Raw genomic sequence first — 27,765 nt, forward strand, 5'->3', positions numbered from 1 at the left:
CAGCCAGAGAGCCAGTCAACAAATTTCAAGAGATTGCTATTTTACAAACCATATATTTTAACTATAATGCAATCAAGTCAGAAATCCATAATAAAAAATAAATAAATGGAGGGGCACCTAGGCGGCTCAGTCAGTTGAGCAGCCAACTCTTGATTTCAGCTCAGGTCACGATCTCAGGGTTGTGGGATTGAGCCCCAAGTGGGGCTCTGCACTCAACAGGAGTCTGCTTGAGGTTCTCTCTCCCGCTCCCTCTGCCCCTCCCCCACTCGTGCACACTCTCTCTCTAAAATAAATAAATCTTTTAAAAAATAATAAAAATAAAAAATAAAATGGAAAACTTAAAATGTTTAGAAATTAAGAAATACACTTCCAGGGCGCCTGGGTGGCTCAGTTGGTTGAGCGACTGCCTTCGGCTCAGGTCATGATCCCAGGGTCCTGGGATCGAGTCCCACGTCGGGCTCCCTGCTCTGCGGGGAGCCTGCTTCTCCCTCTCCCCCTCCCCCTGCTGGTGTTCCCTCTCTCGCTGTGTCTCTCTCTGTCAAATAAATAAATAAAATCTTTAAAAAAAAAAAAAAGAAAGAAATACACTTCCAAAGAGCTCGTGGGTCAAAAAAGAAATCCAAATGTATTTCCAATGGGACTAGGACATAAACGCCATATATAGAACCTTGTGGGATACAGCCACAGTGCCACTTAAATAGAAAGGTACAGCCTTAAATACTTACACTAGAAAAGAGTAAAAGCAGAAATCTAACAAGTTAAGTTTTCAACTTAGGGAAAAAGATTAAGAAAAAAAAACCTAAGAAATTAAAAGAAAATAAAGAGAAGTGAATGAAATAGGAAACATATATACAATAGGATTTTAAAAACTGATAGTTAGGTCTTACAAAGACTAGTAAAATTGCCAAACTTAGGACAAGATTAATCAAGAAAAAAGAAGAACACAAATAAAAATGATTAAGAATGAAAAGTGATTACATTACTAGTGCTTAGGAATAGGAGGACTGATAGGCAGAGCACAGAGAATTTTGAAGGCAATGAAAATACTCCATATGGTAGTATAACAGTGGATACATGTCATTATACATTTGTCAAAACCCACAGAATGTACAGAACCAAGAGTGAACCCTGATATAAACTACAGACTTTGGGTGAAAATTATGTCAATGTAGGTTCATCAGTGATAGCAAATGTACCACTGTGGTGGGGAGTGTTGATGGTGGGGGAGGCTATGCGTTTGTGGGGACAGCAGGTATATGGGAACGCTCTGTGCTTTCTGCTCAATTTTGCTAGGAACGTGAAACTGCCCTAAAAAATAAAGTGCATTAATTTTTTTAAAAGTGACTTAAATATAATACAGAGAAAAAAGGTTAGTGAGACAATAGTGTAAAAAATAAATGCCAGTAACTTTGTAAATGAATGCATTTCAACTTACCAAAACTAACCCCAGGCAAGAAGGAAAGAAAGAGAGAGAGAAGGAAGCGTTAAAAGTCTAACAACCACTAATGAAACTGAAGTCAGTAGGCAAAACTCTTCTCACAATGAAAACACTAGACCCAGATGGTTTTACCAGCAAGTTCTACCAAAGCTTTAACTTGTTCTACCAAGGAGCCAATACTCTTCCAGAACGTAAAGAAGAAACAGTCCTAACTCCTTTTGTGAAGCTATCATACTCTTGATTATAAAAAGCAAGAATATTACAAGAAAGGAAAGTTATAGGCTGCATTAGTAAAAGTCCCAGCAGGAAATAAGATAATTTGAGGAGGATTTGTTTACAATTTATGGTTGAAAGGGAATAACAAAGGATCCTATACATGGGATAGGAACTAGGGAAGAGAGAAGTTACCAGAACCCACAAGGATAGAATGGACCACTTTGGGAGGACCAGTGACCTTCCATCAAAGGATACAACCAGCCTGGGGTGACCTCACTTTCCTCCCTCCCTCCAGTCTCCTGCCAGGGCTCCCAATGGCCCAGCCCAACTGTGAACCAGAGAGTTCACTGAAGAAATTCATACCAACATACCGGCCAGTTCCCCCTTGGCAGTGAGCATAGTAGGACAAGGGAGAGACCACATCTGGAAAGGCAAATGGGAAATCTCCAAATCACAGCCCAAACTTAATCATGAATTTACATTTACAATCTCTTTTTAAAAACTAGCAAATTAAATCTAACAATGTATGAAAATACTAATGTATAATAACCAAGATGGATTTAAATTAAAAATGCAAGTTGACTTAACCTTAGAAAACAAAGTAATGTAGTTCATATCAGCAAACTAAAGGAGGAAAGGTCTTGGTTATCCCTGTGGGCATAGAAAAAGTATTTGCGAAAATTCAGTATGTGTTCATGATTTAAAAATTGGAAAGTTCTCAGCAAACTAGGAATAGAAAGGAATTTCTTTAACATGACAAAGGATAGGGGTGCCTGGGTGGCTCAGTCCTTAAGCATCTGCCTTCAGCTCTGATCATGATCCCAGGGTCCTGGGATCGAGCCCGGAATCAGGCTCCCTGCTCAGCCGGAAGCCTGCTTCTCCCTCTCCCACTCCCCCTGCTTGTGCTCCCTCTCTCACTGTTTCTCTCTCTGTCAAATAAATAAATAAAATCTTAAAAAAATATATATGATAAAGGATAGTTGCCAAAAAAAGCCTACTGCAAACATGAGACATTGAAATGCTGAAGGCTTTCCCTCTACAACTGGGAATAGGACAAGGATGCCCGATACTGGAAGTTGTAGACAACACAGTATGGCAAGAAAAAGAAATGAAATGATGATATGGTTTCTACAGAGTAATCTTCCTAAATCATCTACATATAAATTCTTAAGAGTTAATAAGAGCATAACAAGATTGCTGGACACAAAATCTAAATATAAAAATCAGTTGCCTTTTTGTACACCAGCATTGAAAACAAAATGTAGGCTTTAAAAATACCAAAAGCACAAAAAATTAAAACACTCAGAAGTACAAAATCACAAAAGATGTGAGAGTCTTCATGAAAGAAAATGATAAGCCTTTCTTGAAAGATCTTAAAGCAAAGGAAGAGAGACGCCATGTTCCTGGATTGGAAGACAATATTGCAAAGCTGTCGATTTTCCCCAAGTTAGGGCACAGAGCCTGAGCAAAGGTTCCGAGTGACCACGAAAGATCCAGATGATTCCCCAGGTCACGACAACTGTGGGGAAGAGGGGCTCAGCAGGGAACCCCTGAAAAACCTAAGAAAGGGACCATGAACTGACAGTCACCTTTCACCTTTTTTTAAGGTGCCAACTTTTAGGTGATTTTTAAGGTACTTTTTTGTTTTAGGTGCCAGATGCTTTTCTAACATAGTCTTTTGTTCTCCCTTGTTCTGTGGGTCCCGTTCTATATTTAGCCTTTTGCATGTGTATCCTGTCTTGATTTTGCAAATTGCACAGGGCTAGTCCAAGACTACTCTAGCTGGGGGTGGTGAGGGGCAAGAGGGCAGAAGAAAAAGAAGAAAACAGTTTATATACCAAGTGTATTAGTTTGCTAACAAAGTACCACACACGGGGCGGGTGGGGGGAATGGGGGGGTGTGAGACAACAGAAATTTACTTTCTTACAGTCCTGGAGACTGGAAGTCTGAGATCCAGGGGTCCCAAATCACCTTATTTCTGATTCTCAGAGGCTATGATGTTGTTGGCTCAGATGGGGATCTGTTCTGAGTGGGCACGTCTCTCTTATTCTGATAATCCCAGGGGGGGACCTGAGGAAGATTTAGGGACAGGCTCACAGCCAGGGTTTCTCCAGTGTCATCAGCTTGAAACCTGGTGACTTAGTTTGCCAGGGCAAAGGCCAAAGTACCACAGCCCGGGGAGGGGGGGAGGTGCGCTTAAACAACAGAAATTTATTTTCTCACAGTTCTGGAGGCTGGAAGTCTGAGACCAAGGTGTCAGCAGGGTTGGCTCCTTCTGAAGCCTCTCTCCTTGGCTTGTAGATGGCTGTCTTCTCCCCTGCTGTGTCCTCACAAGGTCATCCCTCTGTGTGTCTGTCTGTGTCCTAACTGCCCCTTCTTATAAGGACACCAGTCATGGTGTCATGGTGGATTAGGGTCCACGCTCATGACTTCGTTTTAACTTAATCACCTCTTTAAAGACTCTGTCTTCAAAAACAGCCACATTCTGAGGAACTGGGAGTTAGGACCTCAGCATAGGAATTTGGGGACACATTTCAGCCCCAACACCATTTTAAGTAATCCCCCCCCCAACAACACTGTGAGGCCAACATTACTATCCCCATTTATAGATGATGAAACCAAGTCCCAAGAAGATCAAGTCACCTGGCCAAGGCCACACATCCAGTAAATGGCAGAGACATGAGTCAAAGCAGGCCTGCCTGCCTGCTGGGACCAGGAAGCTACACGAGTGCAGGGGAAGCAAAGGGGAGAAGGCGGTGTATCGTATGCTTGCCCTAAAAATAACGCCCCAACTTGCCTTCTCACTCCCCTGCCCAATGCCCTTTGGTGGCTCCCTGCCCCCTAGGCCAGCCCTTGTGTTCATGTTTCACTCAACTGCGACCACTGACAGGACTTGAAGAGATTCCCTCTTTGCTGGGAAGGAAAAGGTGTGTCCAAAAGGAGCAGAAAAGGAGAGTCCAGTGCCTGACGTCTGGCTGCTATGGGAAACAGCCTGGAGGCTGCAGCAGGACAATTAGAGGGAAGAAAAGGCTGTGGAATCACACCGTGAGTGGAAACAGGGCTGTGAGGAGGAAAGTAGGCAGACCCACTGCTTCCCATGGCGTTCCAATCCAGTCTGGTCCAGAACAGCTGAGTTCAGACCAGGGGCTCCCGAGTGCTATGAGCTGAACTGTGGCCCCCAAATTCATGTGTTGAAGTCCCAACCCCCAGTACCTCAGAAGGGGACTATATCTGGAGATAGACTCTTTGAAGACAGGGGTGAGGTAAAACGAGGTCACGTGGGTGGACCCTAATCCAGTGTGAGTGGCGTCCTTATGAGAAGAGGCAATTAGGACACAGGCACACAGACGGATGACCACAGGAAGACCCCCAGGGAAGATGGCCATCGGCAAGGCCAGGAGAGAGGCCTCAGGAGGAGCCAACTCTGCTGATACCTTGATCTCAGACTTCCAGCCTCCAGAACTGTGAGAAAATTATTTTCTGTGACGTAAGCCCCCCCGCCCAAGTCTGTCGTGTTCTATGGCTGTCCCGGCAAACGGAGGCCCCAGGTAACAGATTTCAGGTTTATCACACTAGAGGAAACCTGGCTGCGAGCCGGTCCCCAAATCTTCCCCAGTTTCCCCGAAAATTATCTGAGGTGTGCCCACTCAGAACAGACCCCTGAGCCACCCGAGCCAATGACATTTTGGCCTCTGAGAATCAGGACTAAGGTGAGTTGGGAGAGAACAGGAGAAGACTCGAATTTTCTATCAAATCACTGATGGGGGGGTGGTTTGCAGTGGTAAGAGGAGAGAGGTGGGGTGTTTCAGTAAAGAAAAAAAGTCAAGGGGCGCCCGGCTGGCTTAGTTGGTAGAGCATGTGACTCTTGATCTCCGGGTTGTGGGTTCGAGCCCCATGTTGGGTGTAGAGATTACATTAAAAAATAAAATAGGGGCGCCTGGGTGGCTCAGTCGTTAAGCGTCTGCCTTCGGCTCAGGTCATGATCCCAGGGTCCTGGGATTGAGCCCCGCATCGGGCTCCCTGCTCTGCGGGGAAGCCTGCTTCTCCCTCTCCCACTCCCCCTGCTTGTGTTCCCTCTCTTGCTCTGTCTCTCTCTGTCAAATAAATAAATAAAATCTTTAAAAAAATAATAAAAATAAAAATAAAATAAAATCTTAACAAAAAAAGTCAAGGCATGCTGACAGATCTCTGAGCAATCTTGGCCTTTGAGGACTTAGTCATTTTGAACAATGGCTTTACTGATATTTGTCAGTTTCTTCTTCTATAAACTACAGTTTTCACAGGTAACTCTGTGAACAAATGGGTTTCCTGTTAACCAGCATCCCCAAGTCTCTAGGAATTTAGCCCAGCTCTGATTTTTCATTCCCTAGTCTAGCAGTCAAGAGACAGGCCACTTGTCTTCACTGCTAAGGTGAAAGAAGGAGATAAGAGGATTTATTACCTGAACATTCCAGAACCTTCCAAACAAATCTGTTCCATTTTTTCCCCCTAAAAGCTGGACCCACACTCTGAGAGCCGAGGAGTACATTTTCCTTCCAGACCAGGGAGTCCATCTCAGCTTAGTTCGCACAAACATTGAGCCCTTATCAAATGACAATCTGCTAACCCACAGAATAGGAAATTTCTAGATCAGCACCCCCAGCTGCAAGTTGGAAACCCAAAAGTGGGTCTGCATCATTTGTCACTAGAGTTCCACTGTCGTGCTGCAGCACCTGCTTCTCGGAGCCTCCCTCCAGCAGTCCTCTGACCGTGTCAGGATGGGACACAGTCAGCACTGTGGGGAAGGGTGCGGAGAGAACCCCAGGCAGCACCACGCACCATGGTGTGAATTCACAGAAGGAGCTCCACCCTCTCCACGGATGGAGGCATCTGAGGCCAAGGCAATCTCTGCAGGCCACAGAGAGCACGACCTTGAAGGGAACAGCCCCCGGCACCATCAGCCACTAACAGTTCCATCACCAATGTAACCGAATGTGCAAAAGTGGCCCTCAGGGGCCCACACTGCTTCCACTGTGAAACTGCAAAGCAAGAAGAAGTGTTCACAGGAAATGGTTAAGATCCACAACCTTGACTCTTCCCACTGCCCAGAGAGTCTAAACAAATCAGCTTGTTGAGAGACAGGACTTTGAAGAGGGGATTTGCCGAGAGGAGTATCTTTGAAGAAAGCCATGCTTCTTGAAGGTCAGGTAGGGGCCTGCCGCTCACCCCACACATGTTGGGGGTGGGGGGGCGGTTTCCACACAGCTACATAGAGAGTTTACCATGCGACTCCCTGTAGCTGAGGGCAGGCAAGGCTGGGGCCCTTTCCCAGCCAGGGAATCCAGACACATACGGAGGAGAAGGCGATGTGACCAGAGAGGCAGAGACCAGACTGATGGGACCACAAGCCAAGGAATGCAGCAGCCCCCAGAAGCCAGAAGAGGCAAAGAGCAAACCCTCCCTGCGAGCCTCCAGAGGGAGCTCAGCCTTCCTGACACCTGACTTCAGCCCAGTAAAACTGACTTCAGACTTCTGTCCTTAGCACTGGGGGAGAGTCCATTTCTTTTCCTTTAAGCCATCAAGTTTTGTGGTGATGTGTTCTAGCAACCACGGGGAACGAATCTGCAGGTGACTCTTGCAGCAAGCCCCTGGGTTGGGGTCACCTTCCATTCCAGAGTTTGTCAGGGCAAGTGATGCGTGAAGGTTGGAGCCAGATGTAGGCCCCATGGGGAGGGAGCCAGTATGGTGCCTCCTCGGGGCTGTCTGGAGGACCAGAGACCCCAGCAGCAAGGAGCTGGAGGTAAACCCCAGGGATGGAGGGAAAAGTCGCAAGTGACCACCCAGAAGAGCGACGCCTCCACCTAGCAGGAAGCGCAGGCCCTCAGAAGAGCCCCACCAGGAGAAGAGTCAGCTCAGAGCCTCAGCCAGCCCCCTCCCACTCCCCCACTCAAGTGAGAGCTGCCTTCTCTTTTCTACTCCTCCCTCCACCCTAGCTTCCACCCTGGGGGGAGAGGGGGCAGCGGGAGTGGGGTGCAGGAGTCCAGCAGAGAAGCCCCCTTTCCCACGCAGGCTTCCAGCCCTAAACAAGCGAGGCTGGAGCGGGGAGAAGAATGAGATGTCAAAGTTTACAGTTTTGACTAATATCTTGGCCTAGACGTTCAAATTCCAAATTGAGACTGTTTTCCATTTCAAGCGACCTTAGGACAGACTATTTCCTAAGAGGAGCAGAAAAGTCAGCGCCTGCCAGTGTTTTCATCCAGGGCCAGGGAACATTAATCCCGCTGCATAAATTTTAAAGGGGAAGTATAAAGCAAAAACTCATGCTGCATTCCCATTACCCTGCAAGCCCTGTTTATTCAACATAACTAGCCAGTTGCAGAGGCTGGTGAAAACATCTCGGTGGAACTGAGAGTAGCTGAGTTCCCGTGAAAGGAAAAAATGCAAATTTGTTTTCGGTATCACTTTGAAGCTTCCTGAGTGGAGTCCTTGGCCTGGACCGACTCTCATTGACGTCAGCCTGAGTTAGCCATATCAGAGCAGCTGTCTGCTTGTTCCCTCGCCCTCGGCCCCTGGTGCAGAAAACACACTGGTTTTGTTTCATGGGAGATTAAAAACATTTGCTGCTGTGTCCATAATTCACAGCCTCTGTTATCATGGGGACCAGGAATACTGAACAAGAAACACTTAGCAATCCCCCAACCCCGCCGCTCAAAACCAAGGGGAAACCCACAGAGAGATGCCAGAGACAGGATTACGCATCAGCTGGGACCCAGCCCAGACCCCGGTCATTACATCCCTTTCCATCCTCCTAGAACATGAGGCAATGGATCTATATAGCATGCACTTAGGGCTCTTAGAAACCCTTCAAAACATGGCCGCGTGCATGAAGCCATGCGCCCTCCTCCACCCTGTGTGGGAGATGGGGCAGAGGTGCCACCACCCAGGCTGAATGCCCCTTGCCTCTGGTTTCATGGCAAAGTAGCCACAAACCAAGAGCCACAAACCAAGAGAACAAGAGCAGAAGCCCCCTGGCTCCTCCCAGGGTCGTTCCAGGGCTGGTGTTGATGGGAGCCATGCTGACAGCCATGCGGCTCTCCCGGCACCTGCGGCTGAGACGCTGACTTTACAGTGGACCTTCCAGTTCCTTCCAGCATCCTGGAGGAGACTCGGGCAGGCAAAGCCCAGTTGAGATGGCTAGGGCAGCACCCGGCCCGTTCTCCTCCAGAAATCCTGATGGGATGGATCGCTTGTCAAGCTGGTAGATAAGTCCATACCCTTCCACAGTTCGGCTCAGACACATCCCCTGGGTAACTGTTGTTTGGAACCTCTGTTAAAAGGCAAGGCAACAGAAGCCAGTGGATTCTTTACACCGTTCGTTTGTGTGGTCCCAGGAAAGAATGATCTTCCCTGACAAGGCAGTGATGTGGGTGTCAGAGAAGGGATGTGAGAGGGGTGGAGACAGGCTGGGGAGGGCTGCCAGGCACCGTCCCACCTCTCCGTGGTCTTCAGATCCCTACAGTAGGGACCTGGGAGTCGGGGAGTGCACCCCAAAGACAACCACCACTCCACCATTGCTTTGAACTCAGAGCCTGCTGAGGGGACCTGCATTTGAATCCTCCTCTCTCTGTTGTCACTTATCCCAGACAAAGCAAGAGCTGTCTGAGCGCTGCGCCAAGCTCCAGCTGATGCCGGATGCCCCACGCTGCCGCCTCCCATTGCCCCTCTCCCAGGCCTTCCCTGTGCCTCCCACCTCACGGGCTGGCGGAGGCCCCTCTTCCGAGATCCCCGATCACAGTGGGCTGTAGCGGGCTAGGGGCCCCAAGAGGGCGGGGTCTGCGCCCTGTCTACACCCTGGCTGCCACTGCATAAAAGGCACCATGAAGTGTGCCAACTGACCGCAGTCAGGATGTTATTGTTGATGTTGCTGCTGTTATTATTTATCAGTGAGTAATGATAGTTCAACACATTTCCCTTCTTTGAGTCTGAGCAAGCCCACATGGGTGTGTGGATTCACATCGCTGCTCAGAATTGGGGCATTTTTCTAGAGGAAGGCAGGCTATGGGGGGAAAAAAGAGTCATTTTTGGTTGCTACTTTTAACCCCTCTTTTATTCACAGCTATGAACTATGACTTAATTATGGATGAAACAAGAACCTTTTTTAAACACTAATAAATGCACACCAAGCAACCAAAGTGAAATCTAAGCTCGGAGCCGAGCCAGGAATGGGCCTGGGTGGTCAACTGCACGCAGTCCACTCAGAGGCAGAGAGATGGTGGCACCAACAGAAAGGAATTGGGGGAAACCTTGTTTCCCAAAATTGCTAAATGCTGTTGAAATAATATGGATAGAACAATAAACTGAGGTTCAGGATTGGCATGGTGAAGACAAGGTGCCGGCATTCTCCCACAAACAGTGACTGAGTCACCTCCATGGGCCAGGTTACAGTCATAAAGGGATGTGTCTCCCAGCCTCCAGGAGACAGGCACCGTCCCAACAGACTGAGCAAATGCTATAAAGCCAAGTCTGTAGGAGAAACTGCAAGAGCAGACAACAATGCTGCCTAGAGCGTGGTCGTAACAGCTGAACTTGAACATCAGACAGACCTGGGCCAAATCCCGGGTCCAAACCTCCCTAGTTCTGGGATGCTGGCCAAGTTACTTAACCTCTCTCAACCTGTGTGTGCCCCTTGAAAGTGAGATTATCAGTGCCTACCTCATAGGGTTGTCATAAAAAGATTACATAGAACATACAGCAGAGTGGCCAGCCTAGTTCACGGCTCAAAGAAAATACTAATAATGTTGGCTCTTGTTCTCATTAATTGTCTGACAAAGAGCAAGTTCCATGGAGGAGGTAAGATTTGCGATGCGTCATGAAGGGATTTCACATATAGAGAAAGACGTCGGGGATTTGGTGAAAAGGAAGTATCGTTTGCAAAGATGTGGATGCAGAAAGTTGCACGGCGTGTTTGGAAGCCAGCAGGGAGTTCAAAGTTGCTGGCCTGACGGGTGCACGGGAGGGAGAAGTTGGACAAGTGGGTTTGATCCCTGCTAGGAATTTGGACTTTATCCTGTGGACATGTGGTCAAACGACGATGGGTTTTAGAATCAAATACCTGAGTTCCATCCCACCACGCTTTGGGTGGCAGGATGGACAAGCGACATTTCCCTCTCTGAGTACCAGCTGCCCTTCGGTTAAGCGAGTATAAAGTAATATTCAGCCTTGAGGGCTGATGAATGGTTTACATCAAGCTTCAGAAAACTTTTTCTATAAAGAGCCAGACAATAAATATTTTAGGATCAGCAGACCATACTCTTTCTGCTGCAACCACTCAACCCTGCCATTGTAGCGTGAATGTATGGTTGTGTTCCAATAAAACTTTATAAAAACAGGCAGTGAGCAACATTTGGCTGCAGGCAGTAAAAAATAAAACTTAAATCCTTAGCACAGTGCCTCAGAGTTCCTGCTTCCCCCCCGCCGCCTTCCTTTCCACATGCCAACAGGGGACGTTTTTCCTAGATCCTTGTATCATGTCCAGTGGTTCCAAGACATTGCTAAATGATTTGAAGATTATAGTGAGCTCCCCCTAATCTCAGCTCTAGAGACTGCAATGCATAAAGATAATTTGTTCAACAGAGTGAGAACTGTTTTGCCAGGAGCGCTGAGTGAGCAATCAATCAGTCAGTCAGAGAGCTCCTTATGCATATGGCATGATGCCCTGCAGTGGAGATGTGAGGGGCACTGAGGCAAGAGCCTCACGAATAGCACGTGGTTTGGTGAGAAATTCCCACGTCCCTGTTGCCTGAGTTCTAGTCACAGTTTTACACAGTTTTCATTGCGTGCAATTCTTGAATGTCACATTTTCCATTTCTTAAGCTGTACAATGAAGAAATTCAACTAAATGGCAATGTGATTCTGTGTATGCAACAGAGGGATTCTAAGAGTCAGGGGGAGGTTTGTGGAGACATCTCGAAGGGAACCATGCCCACGGCCTGGCCTTCTGGGGTCAGGCTGGCATTCCTTGGGGGGGGATAATCAGCAACCAGTGTATGGTCATCAGTGCATTGAGGGAGGGGACTGGAAGGGCGATGCAATAAAATGGAAGAAATGGGTGGAGCCAGTCCAATGAAAATTCTGGGTATTTTTGTTGTCATCGGAAGAGTAGATTTTTTGGCACATAGTGTCAATCAGGAATCAAAAACTCAATGCCTACAGGGGCTGGACAAGTAGAAGTGAATCAAGTGGGCAGGATGTAACCACAGGGAGGGATGGGAATGGGAATGAGACAAACTGGTGAGTGCATGCTCTGTCTAAGAGGGATGCTACTGCCTGGCTGCAGATGACTGCTGCCATGTGGTCTTAAGGGCTCAGCATGGCAGATTAGATTTTTTGGGGCTCGGGGGATGGGTTAAATGGTTGATGGGTGTTAAGGGTGCTAAGGGTGATGGGTGTTAAGGAGGGCACTTGTGATGAGTGCTGGGTGTTATATGTAAGTGATGAATCACTAAATTCTATACCTGAAACCAATTTTTCCATATATGTTAACTAACTTGAACTTAAATAAAAACTGAAATAAAAAGAAAAAAAGTCAGAAATTTAGTGCTCACTTCAGCAGCACATACACTAAAATTGCAATGATATAGAGAAGATTAGCTTGGCCCCTGCACAAGGTTGACATGCAAATTCATGAAGCATTCCATATTTTTTTTTCTTTAAATATTTTATTTATTTATTTGACAGAGAGAGACAGCGAGCGAGGGAACACAAGCAGGGGGAGTGGGAGAGGGAGAAGCAGGCTTCCTGCTGAGCAGGGAGCCCGGTGTGGGACTCAATCCCAGGACCCTGGGATCATGACCTGAGCCGAAGGCAGACGCTTAACGACTGAGCCACCCAGGCGCCTGAAGCATTCCATATTTTTAAAGACTCTGAATAGCCAAAGCAATTTTGAAAAAGAAAAGCAAAGCTGGAGGTAGCACAATTCCAGACTTCAAATTATATTACAAAGCTGTAGTGATCAAAACAGTATGGTACTGGGACAAAAGCAGACACATAGATCAACGGTACAGAATAGAAAAACAAGAAATAAACCCACAATTATATGGTCAATTAATCTCTGACAAAACAGGAAAGAATATCCAATGGGAAAAAGACAGTCTCTTCAACAATAGGTGTTAGGAAAACTGATCGGCTATATGCGAAAGAATAAAACTGGACCACTTGCTTTTATACCATACACAAAAAATAAACTCAAAATGGACGAAGGACCTAAAAACCTGAAACCATGAAAATCCTAGAAGAGACCACAGGCAGTAATCTCTCTGACATCAGCCATAGCAACATTTTTCCAGGTATGTCTCCTGAGGCAAGGGAAATAAAAGCAAAAATAAGCTATTGGGACTATATCAAAATGAAAACCTTCTGCACAGTGAAGGAAACAATCAACAAAACTAAAAGGCAACCTACTGAATGGGAGAAGATATCTGCAAATGACATATTCAATAAAGGATTAGTATCCAAATATATAAAGAACTAATACCAATCAACATCCAGAAAACAAATAATCCAATTAAAAATGGGCAAAGAAATGAACAGATATTTGTTCAAAGACATCCAGATGGCCAAGAGACACATGAAAAGATGTTCAACATCACTGATCATCAGGGAAATGCAAATCAAAACTACAATGAGATATCACCTTACACCTGTCAGAATGGCTAAAATAAAAAACACAGGAAACAACAAGTATTGGTGAGGATGTGGAACCACTGTGGAAAATGGTATGGAGGTTCCTCAAAAAGTTAAAAATAGGGGGTGCCTGCCTTTAAATTTTTTTTTGAGAAAGAGAGAGGGTGGGGGTAGGGGCTGGGGGGCAGAGGGAGAGAGAGAATCTTAAGCAGGCTCCACACTCAGCTCAGAATCCCAGGCAGGGCTCGATCTCATGACTTTGAGATCATGACCTGAGCCAAAATCAAGAGTTGGACACTTAACTGAATGAGCCAACCAAGCACCCCAAGGGGGCACCTGTCTTTAAAAAAAGGTGGGGTTGGGGGTGGGCACCTGGCTGGCTCAGTGGGTAGAGCATACAACTCTTGATCTCAGGGTTGTGAGTTTGAGCCCCATGTTGGGTGTAGAGATTACTCAAAAATAAAAATCTTTTGTTTAAATAAATAATAAATTTTTTTTAAAAAGTTAAAAGTAGAACTACTCTATAATCCAGTAACCACACTACTGGGTATTTACCCAAAAAATACAAAAACACTAATTCAAAGGGATACATGCACCCCTGAGCTTTTAGTAGCATTACTTACAATAGCCAAATTATGGAAGCAGCCCAAGTGTCCATCAATAGATGAATGGATAAAGAAGATGTGGTATATATATACAACAGAGTATTATTCAGCCATAAAAAAGAATGAAATCTTGTCATTTGCAACAACATGGATAGAGCATAATGCTAAGTGAAATAAGTATGTCTGAGAAAGACAAATACCATATGATTTCACTCATATGAGGAATTTAAGAAACAAAATAAGTAAAGGAGGAAAAAAGAGAGTCAAACCAAGAAACAAACTCTTAACTATAGAGAAAAAATGGATGGTTACTGGAGGGGGTGGTGCTGGGTGAAAGAGGTGATGGGGATTAAGGAGTCACACTTGTGATGAGCACAGGGTGATGTATGGAATTGTTGAATCACTAATCTCTACACCTGAAACTAACACTGAATGTTAACTACACGGGAATTAAAATAAAATTTTAAAAGGATGTCATTTAGATTTGTATGTAGAAACTCCTGGTTTTCAAAAATTGACCAATTCTTTTTTTAAGATTTTATTTATTTATTCATAAGAGACAGAGAGAGAGAGGCAGAGGGAGAAGCAGGCTCCCCGCTGAGCAGGGAGCCCAATGTGGGACTCAATCCCAGGAGTCTGGGATCATGACCTGAGCCGAAGGCAGATGCTTAACCATCTGAGCCACCCAGGCGCCCAAAAATTGACCAACTTTTAAAAAGTCAACATCATGCCCAGAGCGCCTGGGTGGCTCAGTTGGTTGAGCCTCTGACTCTTGATTTTGGCTCAGGTCATGATCTCAGGGTTGTGAGATGGACCCCTACATTGGGATCCATGCTCAGCGGGAGTCTTATTGAGATTCTCTCTCTCTCTCTCTGGCACCCCCCACCCCGTCCACCTCAAATAAATAAATAAATCATAAAAAAAAATCAACATCATGCCAGCCAAACAAAACATGGCTAGGTTAGATTTTGCCCAAGTTGCCAGTTTGTAACCTTGAGTGTAGATGGTGAGGCTGATTTCAGAAAGAGCTTGGAGAGCCCACAGAGCTCAAGAGCAAAGCTGAATCCAGTCCCAGCCTCTGCAAATGGAGACTTCTTCAACATTAGATCAACTGCAAGCCTCACTGGGAACTAGAGTTAAATTTGAATTTTAAATAAACAAGGGAATACTTTTTTAGCATAAGTATATCCTAAAAATTGTATGGGACATAGTTATATTAAAATGAAAATATTCATTGTTTATCTGAAATTCAATTCAAATCTAACTGGGCGTCTTGCATTTTTATTTGCTAAACCTGGCCACTCTCCCTGGAACCCTACCCCAGGTTACAGTCTCCCAGCTCCTCCCAACCACAGGCTCTACACTCAAGGACCCAGGGACACAGTCTACAATGCAGATTGCAAAGGAAAAAGGGAGCAAAGCAAATATTTGAGCACCTGAACACTGCAGTAACATGCGAGGTGATCTATACAAACTACCCTTGATGTCAGAGGATGGATATTCCAGAGCCACCTGGCCCCTCTCCTGCTGTGTTCTTTGCCCCTCTGCGCCTTGGTTTCCTCATCTCTTAAATGGTGAAGGGAATTACTATCTCACAGGATTATCACATGGACTCAATGGAATAAATATAAAAGTGTATCACACTTGTCTTATACAAGGCAGATGCACAACAAACATTTGTTGTACAGTGAATGAAATTCTTCAACCTCAGAACGATTGCATCCCCACTGCTCCTGTCACCAGACTAAGACCTATATATTGAGGGTCCCAAGAAGCTGGAGCAGGGACAGCATGTGAATCCACCATGGTGGGCAGTGTCTCTGGGGACTGGGAGATGGCTGGGGTGCTGAGCTCCTGGAGAACTGTCAGGGTCACAGTTCAGGGGGAGAGTGAGGGCCCTGGATTTCTATACTTTGGGGGCTATATGCCAAGTGTACAGAATGCTCCTTTTTTATTGAAATACATTTGACATACGTTTGACATGTAATATTATGCAAGTTTAAAGCATACAACATGTTGATTTGATACATTTATATATTGTAATATGATTGCTGTTGTATTTAGCACCTCTATGGTGTCACATAATTATCATTTCTTTTTTGTGGTAGGAACAATTAAGATCTAGTCTCTTAGCAAGCTTGATAAATGTAATACAATATTGTTGCCTATATTCACTATACCATCTTATTAGGTCTCCAGGACTCATTTACCTGCTAGTAGCAAGTTTGTACCCTTAAATAACCTCTCTCCTATTCCCCCACCCCACCCCCAACCCCTGGTAACCAACTTTTTACTGTGTTTGCATGAGTTTGGCCCTTTTATATTCCACAAATAAGTGATATTATACAGTATGTGTCTTTCTCTGACTTATCTCACTTAGCATAATGTCCTCAAGGTCCATCCATGTTGTCGAAAATGGCAGGATTTCCTTCTTTCTCATGTAGAATAATATTCCACTCTGTGTGTGGGGGGAGGGGGGGCTCTTTACCAATTCATCTGTTGACAGGCACATAGCTTGTTTCCATATCTTGACTATTGTTAATAATGTTACAATAAATACTGGGATTGTGTATACCTCTTCAATATCCTCTTCACTTCTCTTGGGTATATACCCAGAAATGGAATTGCTGAATCATACTGTATTTTTAATTTTCTTGAGGAACCGCCACAGTAGCTGAACCAATTTACATTCCCACCAACAGTGCACAAGGGTTCCCTTTTCCCCACATCCTCACCAACACTTGTTATCTCTTGTCTTCTTGATACTAGCCATTCTGACAGGTGTGAGCTGATATCTCATTGTGGTTTTGATTTGCATTTCCCTGATGATGAATGACACTGGGCATCTTTTCATGTACCTGCTGACCATTTGGATGTCTTCTTTGGAAAAACATCTCTTTAGTTCCTCTGCCCATTTTTTAATGAGATTGTTTAGGGGATTTTTTGGGTCATTGAGTTGTATGAATCCTTTATAAATTGTGGATATTAACCCCTTATCAGATGCATGGTTTGCAAACGTCTTGTCCCATTCTGTTGGTTGTCTTTCCATATTGTCAACTGTTTCCTTTGCTGTGCAGAAGTTTTTAGTTTGATGCAGTCCTACTTGTCGAGTTTTGCTTTGTTTTCATTTGTGCATATCCCAAAAAACTATTGCCAAGACCGATGTCAAGGAGTTTCTCCCCTATGTTTTCTTCTGGGAATTTTAGCTCTGGGTCTTATGATCCATTTTGAGTTAATTTTTGAGAGTGGTGGAAGATAGCAGTCCAATTTCATTTTTCTGCATGTGCTTATCCAGTTTTCCAAACACCTTTGTTGAAGACTATCCTTTCCCCATTGGGTGTTCTTGGCTCGCTCACCAAATATTAGTTGATCACATACATGAGGGTTTACTTCTGGGCTCAGAATTCTTCTTTCTAATTCCTGCTTTGCCAGTGGTCTTCAGTGCATGGCATCTGCTGTAGGCAGTTAAGAGATGTTTTCTCATGCACTCAGAGTGCTCTTCAAGAGGCTCAGAGACATCCAGGAGCAGCTCCAACCACCCTCCCACCTCTTGAAAGCCACATCCGAACACAGAACAGCTGGGGAGGCCTTTGAGCATTCTAAGGCTAGAAACAGAACCTGGAACTTGAAGTTCTCCAAGTTTATCTGATTCCTTCCCCAGATGACTTAGAGGATGACAAAGGATGTCTGTGCATATGACGCTGAAATGCTGCTGCCACATGCTCATATCACACACACACACACACACACACACACACTTAATAGTCTCTGAGGGATTTCATTGTAATCTGCTTCCCTTGGAAATAAAGTTATTGTATTAGTTTGGTAGGGCTGTGGCTTAGGCCATTTGGGCTGTTATAACAAAATACCATAGACTAGGAAGATTCTTAATAACAAACACTTATTGCTCACAGTTCTGGAAGCTGGGAAATCCAAGATCCAGGCACCAGGAGATTCGCTGCCTGGTGAGAACCTGCTTCCTGATTCAAAGATGGTGCCTTCTTGCTATGTCCTCCTCACATGGTGGAAGGAGTGAGGGAGCTCTGTGGGGTCTCTTCTCTAAGGGCACTAAACCTATTCAGGAGGGCTCCACTTTCTTAACCTAATCACCCCCCAAAAGCTCCATCTCCTATCACCATCCCATTGAGGATTAGATTTTTAACATATGAACTTTGGGGGTGGGGGGCTGGGGACACGAACCTGCATGCAGTCCACAGCACCAGCTGACCTCTAAGACTTCAAATTCCTATAAAGGGAAGCCACCTTTTTCATTCCACACTTAAATATAAAGGTTAAATACTTCAATACTCTTTTCCTGTGAAACTCAACTTCAAGGTAGCTATGAGGTAAGAATAGTTATCCTTGGCATCTGTCTCTGTGTTTTGGGGGCACCTTGATGTAGTCATGCTCACCACACCCCTACCAGGAGGACCCCCCCCACCAACCTACCCACCCATCAGCCTCCTTGTACAGGTAAAGGAAATGCTAAACTCAGCATTCTGAAAACCAGGGTCAGGTCTAGATTTCTAGAAGCCTGATTGGGGGAGGGGGGTGTCTCTAAGCCTCAGGATCACCTCTCTGACCCCTGCCAAGCATACCCCCCAGGAAGGGGAAGGGCACGGGTGCTCAAGGGGCATGTGGGAACTGAGCCCTCTCAGCGGGAAACACCACCGCCACGGGAGAAGAGCCAGCCCTGTTCTGTGCTCGAAACCCATTAAAGACACGTCCAAGTACTTGATGGAAGTACGAGTGAGCTACAGAGAAGAGGACTTGAGCTGAGGGCAGGTAGGATTCTGTCCCAAGGAAGGAATTCCAAGAAGGAATTTCCTCCTGTTATGTCCTCCCTCTTTCCACAAATTGTTTTTGGGTCTTGAACACCATGTGCTAGATGCTAGACCAAAATGATCAAAACAGAGGGCCCAGTTCACTGGGCTACAGAGTGCCCCCCAAATCATCCTGCTTCCTGTAATCCTGGGCCAGTTGCCCATGTGCAGAGGCCTCTCAGGAGCCAATCCTGTCCCAAGCAACTGGAACTAAGGATCACATGTCATCTGTCAGCTGCCGCTCGGGTACATGGATTAGATGCTTCCCCAGAACTCGGGCAGGCCTCTCATTCATTACAGTGAACAGAACCATAAGACCCTTGAGGGGAAGTGTTCTACAAGTCGGTGAGGCCAAAGGTCTCCCCCAGACAGGCCAGAAAACTGAGGACACCAGCTGGGAGCCAGGCCTCCCAGCTCTCCCTCGAAGCAGGGAGACCAGCATCCCACGCCCTCCAGCGAAACAAAGTCGGTTTCCTCTGCCTAGTGATTTAATTAATAAGGTTTTGTTTTTTTTTATGGTCGTGAGTTGGAACTGAACGTACACTGAAATGCACGCAAATCACCGCGAGAGCGGAAAAATGCTCATCTCCCTCCAGCCTCTCCAGCGCCATTTCTCCCCAAACTACCCGTTCCAGCGAGCTTCCCGCGGGCTAATTACTGCTGCGGCGGAAATTGCACTGATTTATATCAACTTCCACGGACTCGAAGCAGCCAACGGCTGTCCTGCGGGAACAGGCTGGGGTTAAGCTGCTGGCCCCGCTGTGGGCAGGTGAGAGGGGCGTGGCTTTGCCCCCTCCCCCGCCAACACCGCTTCCCACTGCGCATCACACACAGTGACTCAGCGGCAGGGAGCCGGTTACCTGTCACCTGGACTTCATACATCTGATACTCTTCCCCCCTGCTCCTCACAGCAGCACCGTGAGGCCCCGAGCTCAAGGCCTGCTGTTTAATTTGGCCTGTTTGAAAAGTTCCATCCATACCTGGTGAGCTCATCAGTGACTATGAAAGCTACCTTTCTTCCCCTCTGAGTACCAGGCTTTTTATAATGACTGGCTCCAGAGGTAATTTCAAAATCTGACCGGCTCATGCAGAAGCCAGCGAAGCTTCTGAGACTGGAGGCCAGGCCTACATTTGAAGGTAGGGTGAGTTACAAAGCAGAATCCCTTCCTTTAAGGGGAAGCAGATAGAAATCGCTACGTAGGACTGGCCCCTGGGGCTTGGAAGACCGAGTCCTGGGTTCTCGTGTTACACGGGATTTGAGAACTCCTGGCTGTGGGTCCCCCTGCAGTGTGTAACAGGGCACCTCCTAGGCCTGAGAAAAGGAAGTCTGTAATCCATACATTGATATGTAAATGTGTGTTTACCCAGGTGAGGCGCATTGTGAGGTGCACCTGGGAGAGGTTCCCATCCTGCACGTCACCTTTATTCCTGTACCTCACCTTTGTTCCTATTTCACTGGGCTACCCAAAAGGTATTTTAAAAAGAAAGGTATTTTGGCACACCACGGCCAGTCTACAAAAATCTCTCACTGAACCATGGTGTAACCAAAAAACTAGGATTATTATGTTTGCATTAGTATGTGTGGTCATTAGGCGCTTTTGGTTATAATAATGGCACCCAGAGTTTCACATCTAGAGAGTACCTGTCCTGGAAGATGCTCAATGGTGCTGAGTATAAGTATAAAAAGTATCTTATTACTTATTGATGACAGACCAGATGCCACAGCGTTTTCTCGGTGAAAGGGGCTGAGCAACTCTGTACTGACCACCCAGGATCTGTTCTTTCACCGCCTTTAGCTCACTCCCTGTGGTTGGTTTCTCCCAAGCTCTGGAAGGCGGGGACTGCGCCTCAGTTAGGTTTCCACACCTGGGCTGAGCAGAGCGTCTGGCTTAGTAGGTGCTCAGTAACATCCAGGGCAGGCGTGAGCAAGTAAAGGTGTATAGGGATGAACAAAAGAACAAAGTCTGTCCTGTGGCCAGAGCTGAGTCAGGGAGAGAAGCCACAGCCACCAGGGAGCCCCACTAAATGAGGAGTCAGCGGGAGGTGACTGCCACCTGGGAGCCACCTGAACGTGCAGAATGGAGTCAAGTACCTGCAGAGGCATTTGGCACACCACATGTGGCATATTTTATGACCTGTTTATAGGGATCTTCCTGGGAAAAAAAAAAAAAACAAGAAGGTTGAGGACTCAGGAAGTGTAAGCAATGAGTCACCTGGTTAGCTCATCACAGGAGTCACACACACTGGCTTCGGGATAAAGTCCATTCAGGTGTTATTCAGCACGCTGACAGACACCGCGGAGGCCAGCCGCAGGGCCCGGCCCAAGCCCGCTGATGTGCACTTCTGGCAGATGCTGCTCGGCTCGGGGCTGCACACCCAGGTGCCATGCCTTCTCATCTGCTGGCTGGTTCTAACAGCATGACCGGTGCCCAGGCTTCCCAGGGTGTGTGATGGCTGCCTGCACCTGAAGCAGCACAGGAGGGTGGCCTGCCTGCTCTACAGTGGCCCCACCCAACCCCCACCTGCCACCCCACCCCACCCCCCAACCCCCAACTCCCATTACCACCCACTCCCTCCCAGCAGTCGCTGACAAACGAACGGAGCCAAAATGGAGCCCCCTTTGTGGGCTCAACTTTGTGGTTCCATCACATATCCTCCCATAGACACATCTCCAAAGAGTGCTATTATCTTGCTCAGCCATCACCCCAATAAACAAACACAGCTGCTGCGGCCCTTCCCCATTGCAGACTCAGACCACATCCCGACTCCTGGACCGCGTGTGGGCCTGTCTCAACAGCTCTTGAGCACTGCACAGGGGGCCCACGTCACACTCGCAAGAGTCGCCCAGAGAGAGGACAGGTGCTGACAGGCATGAAGAGAACCCCAAGGCCCCCACCGTTCACTTAACGCTCTCAGCTGCATTATCCTATCGGAACCTCCTTTCCTTCAGCAAACTGAAGCTCTGGGGGGTTCAGGGTCAGTAAATGACAGAGCCAAATCAAGCTCAGCTCTTCTGCCCGGGAAAGGAAATGTGAGAGCGGTCAGCCACCCAGGAAAGGGGAGGAGAGCTCTGTATGTCTCTTGGGTCTCTGTCAGATTTTTCTCTTTGACAACATCATTAGCTGCGATGAGGCCTAAGGACCACAACCAAAGACTTTGGCTTCTTGGTACTTGCCTAGAACATTTGAGGTCTCAGCTCAGCACGTATATCGAGAGTGGAAAGCGTGTGCTGGAAAGTGGGTTGTACAGAGGCAGTTCCTGCCTGAGGAAGAGGAGAGCCACGGAAAAACAGTCATGACCACAGAGTAATGGGGAAAACGAGAGAGGTCTGCACGCCACCGAGTCTGTCTCATGGAAGACTCTGTCTCGGGAGGAAGCTGTGGTGACACTGGGTGAGGATTTTGCAGGACGAATAGGAGTTTGTCAGGTAGATGAGAAGTCAGGAGGTGTCCCTGGCAAAGGGACCCATACCTATCAAGGCAGCACGCATGACCACCATGCCAATGCCAGGGACAGAAGTTGCTCAGTACTTCTAGATCCCAGAGTGGCAAGAAATGGGGCCCAAGCAATGGGGCCAGCTTTGCATGCCCTGCTGAAAGCTCAGGCGTAACTCCCAACTAATCAGGAGTCAGGGAGGCATTTCTACAGAGGGGCACATCGTCAGATTCAACTCTCGTTGATCTGGACTGGAGTTTCAAGGGAGAAGAGATGTGAGCAAGGAGACTAATAGATCAGCCATTGCATCGTCCAGACGGGAGAGAGGTGGGCCCAGACTGGGGCATTGAGCTGGTAAGGGGCGCTGACTCGGGAGACGGGTAAGCTTGGCCTAGTGGGCCATAGAACTCGGAGGTTAGGCAGAGTCCCAGATGAGACCAGGTTTCCTGTCGCAGGCCTCTGGATGGACTGGAGGGCCCCCACCTGACATCGGCAATCCTGCAAGATGAGCGCACTTACAGAGGAAGATGGTGAGATCATTCCTACCCTCTTCAATCTGAGGTATCCGGGGGACAGTCCTGGGGAGGCGTCCATCATGCACCTGGAAACGCGAGTGTGGAGACAAGTGTCAAGTGCGAAGCGCGCCAGACGTAATGTGAGCAGGAGTGTAGTCAGTGGCGCTGGGGAGGAGAGGCCGGTGAGGGAGTGCAGACGACTCCCGGGTTAGCACAGTTAACTATGCAGAGAAGAAAGAGCAAGGGTCCCGCAGGGTCACACGGTACATTTCCTCAGGACGTGAGAGCGCTTCAGGGGGGTGAGGGGTGGGCGCCCCTCCAGCGCGGGGTGGCCAGGGTGCCTGCGAACGGGCTGGCCCTGCGGAAGGTGACACGGGGGCATGCGGGCAAAGGCAATGCCATAAGATGGGACAAAGGGGGGCAAGAAGTTAAGAACTAGGTTTTGTTCTCTGGTATGAAAAATGGTTATCTAGGTAATTAGGTGATATTTTTTAAATGACCAGGGAAGAGAATCTTTAGAAAGACTAACTAGGGGTGCCTGGGTGGTTCAGTCAGGTAAGCCTCCGACTCTTAGTTTCGGCTCAGGTCAGGGTCTCAGGGGTCATGAGATCGAGCCCCGAGTCAGGCTCTGTGCTCAACGGGGAGTCTGCTGGAGATTCTCTCTCTCCCTCTGCCTCTGCCCCTCCCCCCCTTTGCACATGCTCTAAATAAATAAATAAATAAAATCTTTAATAAAAAAGACAAACTAATTCTGAGTGTGATACGGTCATCTCTCCCCATGTGGTATGTACATACACTGATTGTACACCAACTGCCCATGGGGAAAACAGTCCTCTTGGGTGTGGCAACACTGAATTATTTTACTAAGATGTTTCACAGCCATAAAACTGCAGGTTTCCGCAGATAAAACCACTGAGCATCAAACACCGTGTAACGTTGGCCACCCCTCCTTGGAATAATTGAAATCCACGAAAACGTAACATAAATTGCTGCTCACCTGAGAAAAAGTCTGCTGTCTTGGTATCTGTTCTTACAAACACCACCCAACTCAAGAGCCAAAAACAAACTTCAACCTCCTAAAGGAGAAGCGTCTCCCACCATGCAGAGCCAAGTAAAAATGCCTGTGGAGACAGAAGTTTGAGGGCATTCTGAAGACTTTGATGTGCTGAGAAATTTCAAGCTTGAAAGAACAAGAGGCAAGAAGAAATAAACATATCCAGTATTTTAAAGAATCAAGGCATAAATACCACTGCTCATTTGACCAAGTGGGGATTTACAAAAGCTTTGGTATGTAGGTTGAATCCAAAGTGGATAGCCCACAGCCACGGGCTTTTAAACCAGCACTAGCTGGGAACAGGATTCCTACAAAAGGTGGAGGGTGTGTGAGTGGGTGTTGGGTCCACACTGTGGGCCCCATCCATGAAATGCCCCTCTCTGCATAGCATGGTGCAGGCGCTGTACAGACATGGGTCCCACCACCCCGGGCTCACATTCCAGGACAAATTACAAGGTAATGACAGCACCAACCGCACAGGAGCGCTGTGAGGGATGAATGACATGGCCCATGTAATACCAGTGCTTGGTCCTGTGTTAGCAAGACAGCCCCTCCCACTCCTGAGAAGGGTAGGTCACACCTCCCCACCAGCAGTGCTGGGGCAAGGGAGAAGACTGGGGCGGGGGGCGGAGGGGAAGCGTGTCACCTGGTCCCACTCGAATGCCCCAGAGCTAAGCCTAGCCCTTCAGGAAGTCCCGCCATTGTTGCCCCGGAGGCTGTGCTTCTCCGGAGTCTTGCTTTCTGTGCCTGAAGAGTTTTGGCAGTGAAGTCAGGGTCTCTGGGCAGGGTTTGACTCTGGGCTCTGGAAGCCTGCTGTTTCAATTGCCACGTCCTCTTAGCCCGATAACCGGGAGCAGGGGAGAGGAAAGGAAGAAGATTCCAGGGAATGTGACTGACTCCCGAGGAGGAGGAAGCCACGGATGCCACCCTGGGCTGGGAGCCAAAAGGCATGCAGTGCTGTGGGCACCAGAGAAGCAAAGGACAGAAAGTGTCGGGGCAGGAGCTAAGGACTCGAGTGTCCAAATGTGACACAGTCACCTCTTCCCAACCCAATTATTTTCCTCTTCGAAAGGTTCTTTGTACAGCTTTAATTCAAAGGAAGGTTTTGGACAAAAGAGAGTTCCATCCCAAAAGCGAGTACTTGTCGGAACAAGCCACTTGCCAGGACGTTGATGGGGAAGGGCAAGGAGCCATGGAGTGACTTACCCTGCGGTCCTCAGGCGGTGGCAGGGTACCAGAGGACCTCCCCGCTCTGAATCAGAAGGAGGGCATTCTTCTATTACCAGCTCTACAGCCGCTCCAAAACAAGCCGTGCCTTTCTCTTTCCCACGTTCCTGGGTCAAGAAGCAGGTGTGGTCTATTGCAGCAGGGTTGACATCAACAAAAAACACATTCCTGGGCTCCTCCATCCTCTGGACACGTGCAGTTTCTGAGGCTGAAGTACGCCTGACCTCCTGGTCCGCCGCTGTTGACTCATCTGCACGACCCACTCATCCATCAGATAGTGACCGCGGAGCCCAGGAGGAGCCCGCAGGGGCCCAGCAGCTCACAGCCTGCCCCAGGCTGGCGATGGCGCCTGGGAGCATCTGCTTGTATGGACCTGCCCCTCCTGGTGCTCACCTCCGTGTCACCGACTTGATTGCATTCCTTCCTTCCTTCATTCATTCAAAGGATAGACATTGCGTGTCCCTAGCATCAGGCTCTCTGCCAGGTGCTGAGGGTGTGATGGCGAGCTGAACCAGGCATGGTCCCGTCTGTCATGGAGCTTACATTTGAGTGAGAGGGGGCATCAGAAGCAAGCAAGCAAGCAAGCAAACAAACACGTAGTTTCTGGTCGTGATCAGCGCCCAGGGGAACATCAAGATCGGCCTCTCTCAGGGAGGGACACCTGAGCTGAGACCTGAGTAATGAACTACAAAGCACATTTCAGTGCTGCTGCCCTGAGGAAGAAAGCCCCAAAGGAAGGCATGATGGAGGCCGATGTTACCAATGTAAGACGGAAGGCCCGGTGAGACAAGGCACTGTCCTCGCTCATCAAACACAGGCATGGACTGCCCAGAGCACAGGCAACAATGTCCAGGCTTCAACCCCCGGGCCTGGTCCCCCACCCCTGAGAGCGTCTTCCTCTGAAGCACAGCACTCTGATGGACAGCAGTGTAAATGGACAAGTTCTGGACTCCCTCATTAAAAAACAAAAGCAAGTGCCACCTGCTAAACTAGGAAGAGAGATTGTCTCTGGGAGGACATTCTGCTAGCTCACAGTTGGCCTGATTTCCTCAGGTGACAAGAGAGGGTCAGGAGCTTCTGGGCCTCCAGTCCCGCTGTCACAGTATCTAAAAGGCCTCAGCCAGGGATGGCAGTCAGCCAGCGACTGTCAACGGCTCCTGCGTACTGGCACCCGTCCCCCAGCTTGTGGGCACAACCCCCACATGGTATTTGGTTCCTTTCTCCAAAGAGGGGCTGAGTCAGGTATGACCAAGTTCCCCAGTGCTCTGGGCTCCTGGGCCTGGCTGCCTGGTGCATCCTCACTTGCAGAAGCTCCCCTTCTCCCCGCCACACGGGAAAGGTGCCAGGCTACACCATGGGCTTGGCTCTGGAGCAGCGTGCCTCCCTGCTGAAGGTCGCAGCTCCGCGTGCTTCCTGAGGTGACAAATGATCTTGACTCACATTGGTGAAGTAATGGCCATCTGTGTCAACCCTCTCATCCATTGGTCTGGTTGCAACACAGCCCTCTAGGAGCAGAACTAGTTCCTAAGAGCCAGCTCAGGGAATTTTAAGCACCGCCCAGACTAGGCTTACCAAACTCTCAGTCACATCAGTCCAGGTGCCCAGAGCCACCCTGGCCCCCGCCACCAAAGGTGCAATGACGGGGACTTGGGAAAGTGCGAGAGGCTGCAGAACTGGGACTAATTCTCAGATCTCCCTTCGCTGTGCGACTTTGGACAAAGGACTTAACCTCTCTTAGTTGCTGCATCTGCACTGACTGCCAAGAATGCTGTGAGTCATGGAAAGAATCGAATGAGCAAAGGGCCATGAAAGCACTTGGTGAGCTTGAAAGCCCCACACAAGCGACGGTGGTTCTGTCCCCTGAAAAGTGGATCCGAATGAGTGGAGCTTCTGAGTCTTCACCCAAGGAGTTCTTGGGGTATGAGAACTGATATCCCTGAATCTATTTCTGGGACATGGAAAGACAACCTCACAAGATACTGTTCTCAGTATATCCGAAACTTCCTTGTAAAATCCAAGATGTAAACCAGCCACCGTTTTACAATAAGATACCAGCAAATTCCCATAGATGTAAATATCCTAATACATGCATAGCTCCAAAATAATTCCTTGGAGGGATGCCCAGCTGATTCAGTCGGTGGACTGTGCGACTCTTGCTCTCAGGTCGTGAGTTCAGGCCCCACATTGGGCATAGATCTTACTTAAAAAAATAAAAATAGGGGCACACCTGGGTGGCTCAGTGAGTTAAGCATAGGACTCTTGATCTCAGCTCAGGTCTTGATCTCAGGGTCATGAGTTCAAGCCCCTGCGTAGGGCTCCACACTGGGCATGGAGGCTACTTTTTTAAAAATTAATGAAAATAATAATAATAACTCCTTGGAGACCCAGAATTGGAATTTCCATTGCACTAATGGCTCTGAGTTGACCCTGCAGTGAGATATAGTAGGTGTGTCCAACAGGGGGCTTAGGCTGTTTTCTCTGATGCAATCCTTTTTGTAGCTTTCAATTTATACTATGGAGTACACATTAACATGTTCTTCAAAGCTTCATGCCAAGTCAGGGGCCACAAAGAATCCTGGCCCTCCTGCTTAGGGGACCCCTCTCTGGTCAGTGACCACATGGGCCCAAGCTCTTCAAATGCCCCTTCTTAGAAGAAACTGCTAACTCCCACCATTCCATTTTATCAACCAAAAGACAGGCAAGGCTTAGGTCCTTCCTCACCCACAGCTAATAAGATCACTCTAATTATGGCGCCCAAGGATAAATGACCAAGGATTTGGCTGTGGAAGGG

General features: G+C 47.7%; 1 protein-coding gene and 1 non-coding gene across 10 annotated transcripts in view; one reads left to right on the plus strand and one right to left on the minus strand.

Moving 5' to 3' along the window:
• The window catches only part of TOMM20 (translocase of outer mitochondrial membrane 20), a 289,783-nt gene that overhangs the window by 206,852 nt on the left and 55,166 nt on the right, over window positions 1-27,765 (minus strand). For 2 of the 9 annotated variants that reach the window (XR_014146344.1, XR_014146343.1), the window contains exons 5-6: window positions 24,954-25,081; window positions 23,691-23,814 (exon numbers count right to left, since the gene is read on the minus strand). The exons of 3 other annotated variants lie outside the window; for them this stretch is intronic. Coding sequence is in view for 3 of the 6 variants with exons in the window: in XM_081824301.1 (XP_081680427.1) it covers window positions 23,742-23,814; window positions 24,954-25,081 (201 nt within the window). In the remaining 3 variants the exon portion in view is untranslated. Of the gene's footprint in view, window positions 1-1,345; window positions 17,975-22,910; window positions 23,815-24,953; window positions 25,082-27,765 lie in introns of those variants that run through there. 4 more of the 9 variants (XM_081824301.1, XR_014146345.1, XM_081824302.1 and 1 more) reach the window with 4 other exon arrangements.
• Window positions 12,230-12,336, plus strand: LOC115936757 (U6 spliceosomal RNA). The gene has a single exon (XR_004072157.1). It is a non-coding gene; the product is annotated as a U6 spliceosomal RNA (small nuclear RNA).

This window comes from Leptonychotes weddellii, chromosome 6 (genome assembly GCF_054177405.1).
Source record: "Leptonychotes weddellii isolate Sample4059 chromosome 6, ASM5417740v2, whole genome shotgun sequence".
Taxonomy (NCBI): domain Eukaryota; kingdom Metazoa; phylum Chordata; class Mammalia; order Carnivora; family Phocidae; genus Leptonychotes; species Leptonychotes weddellii.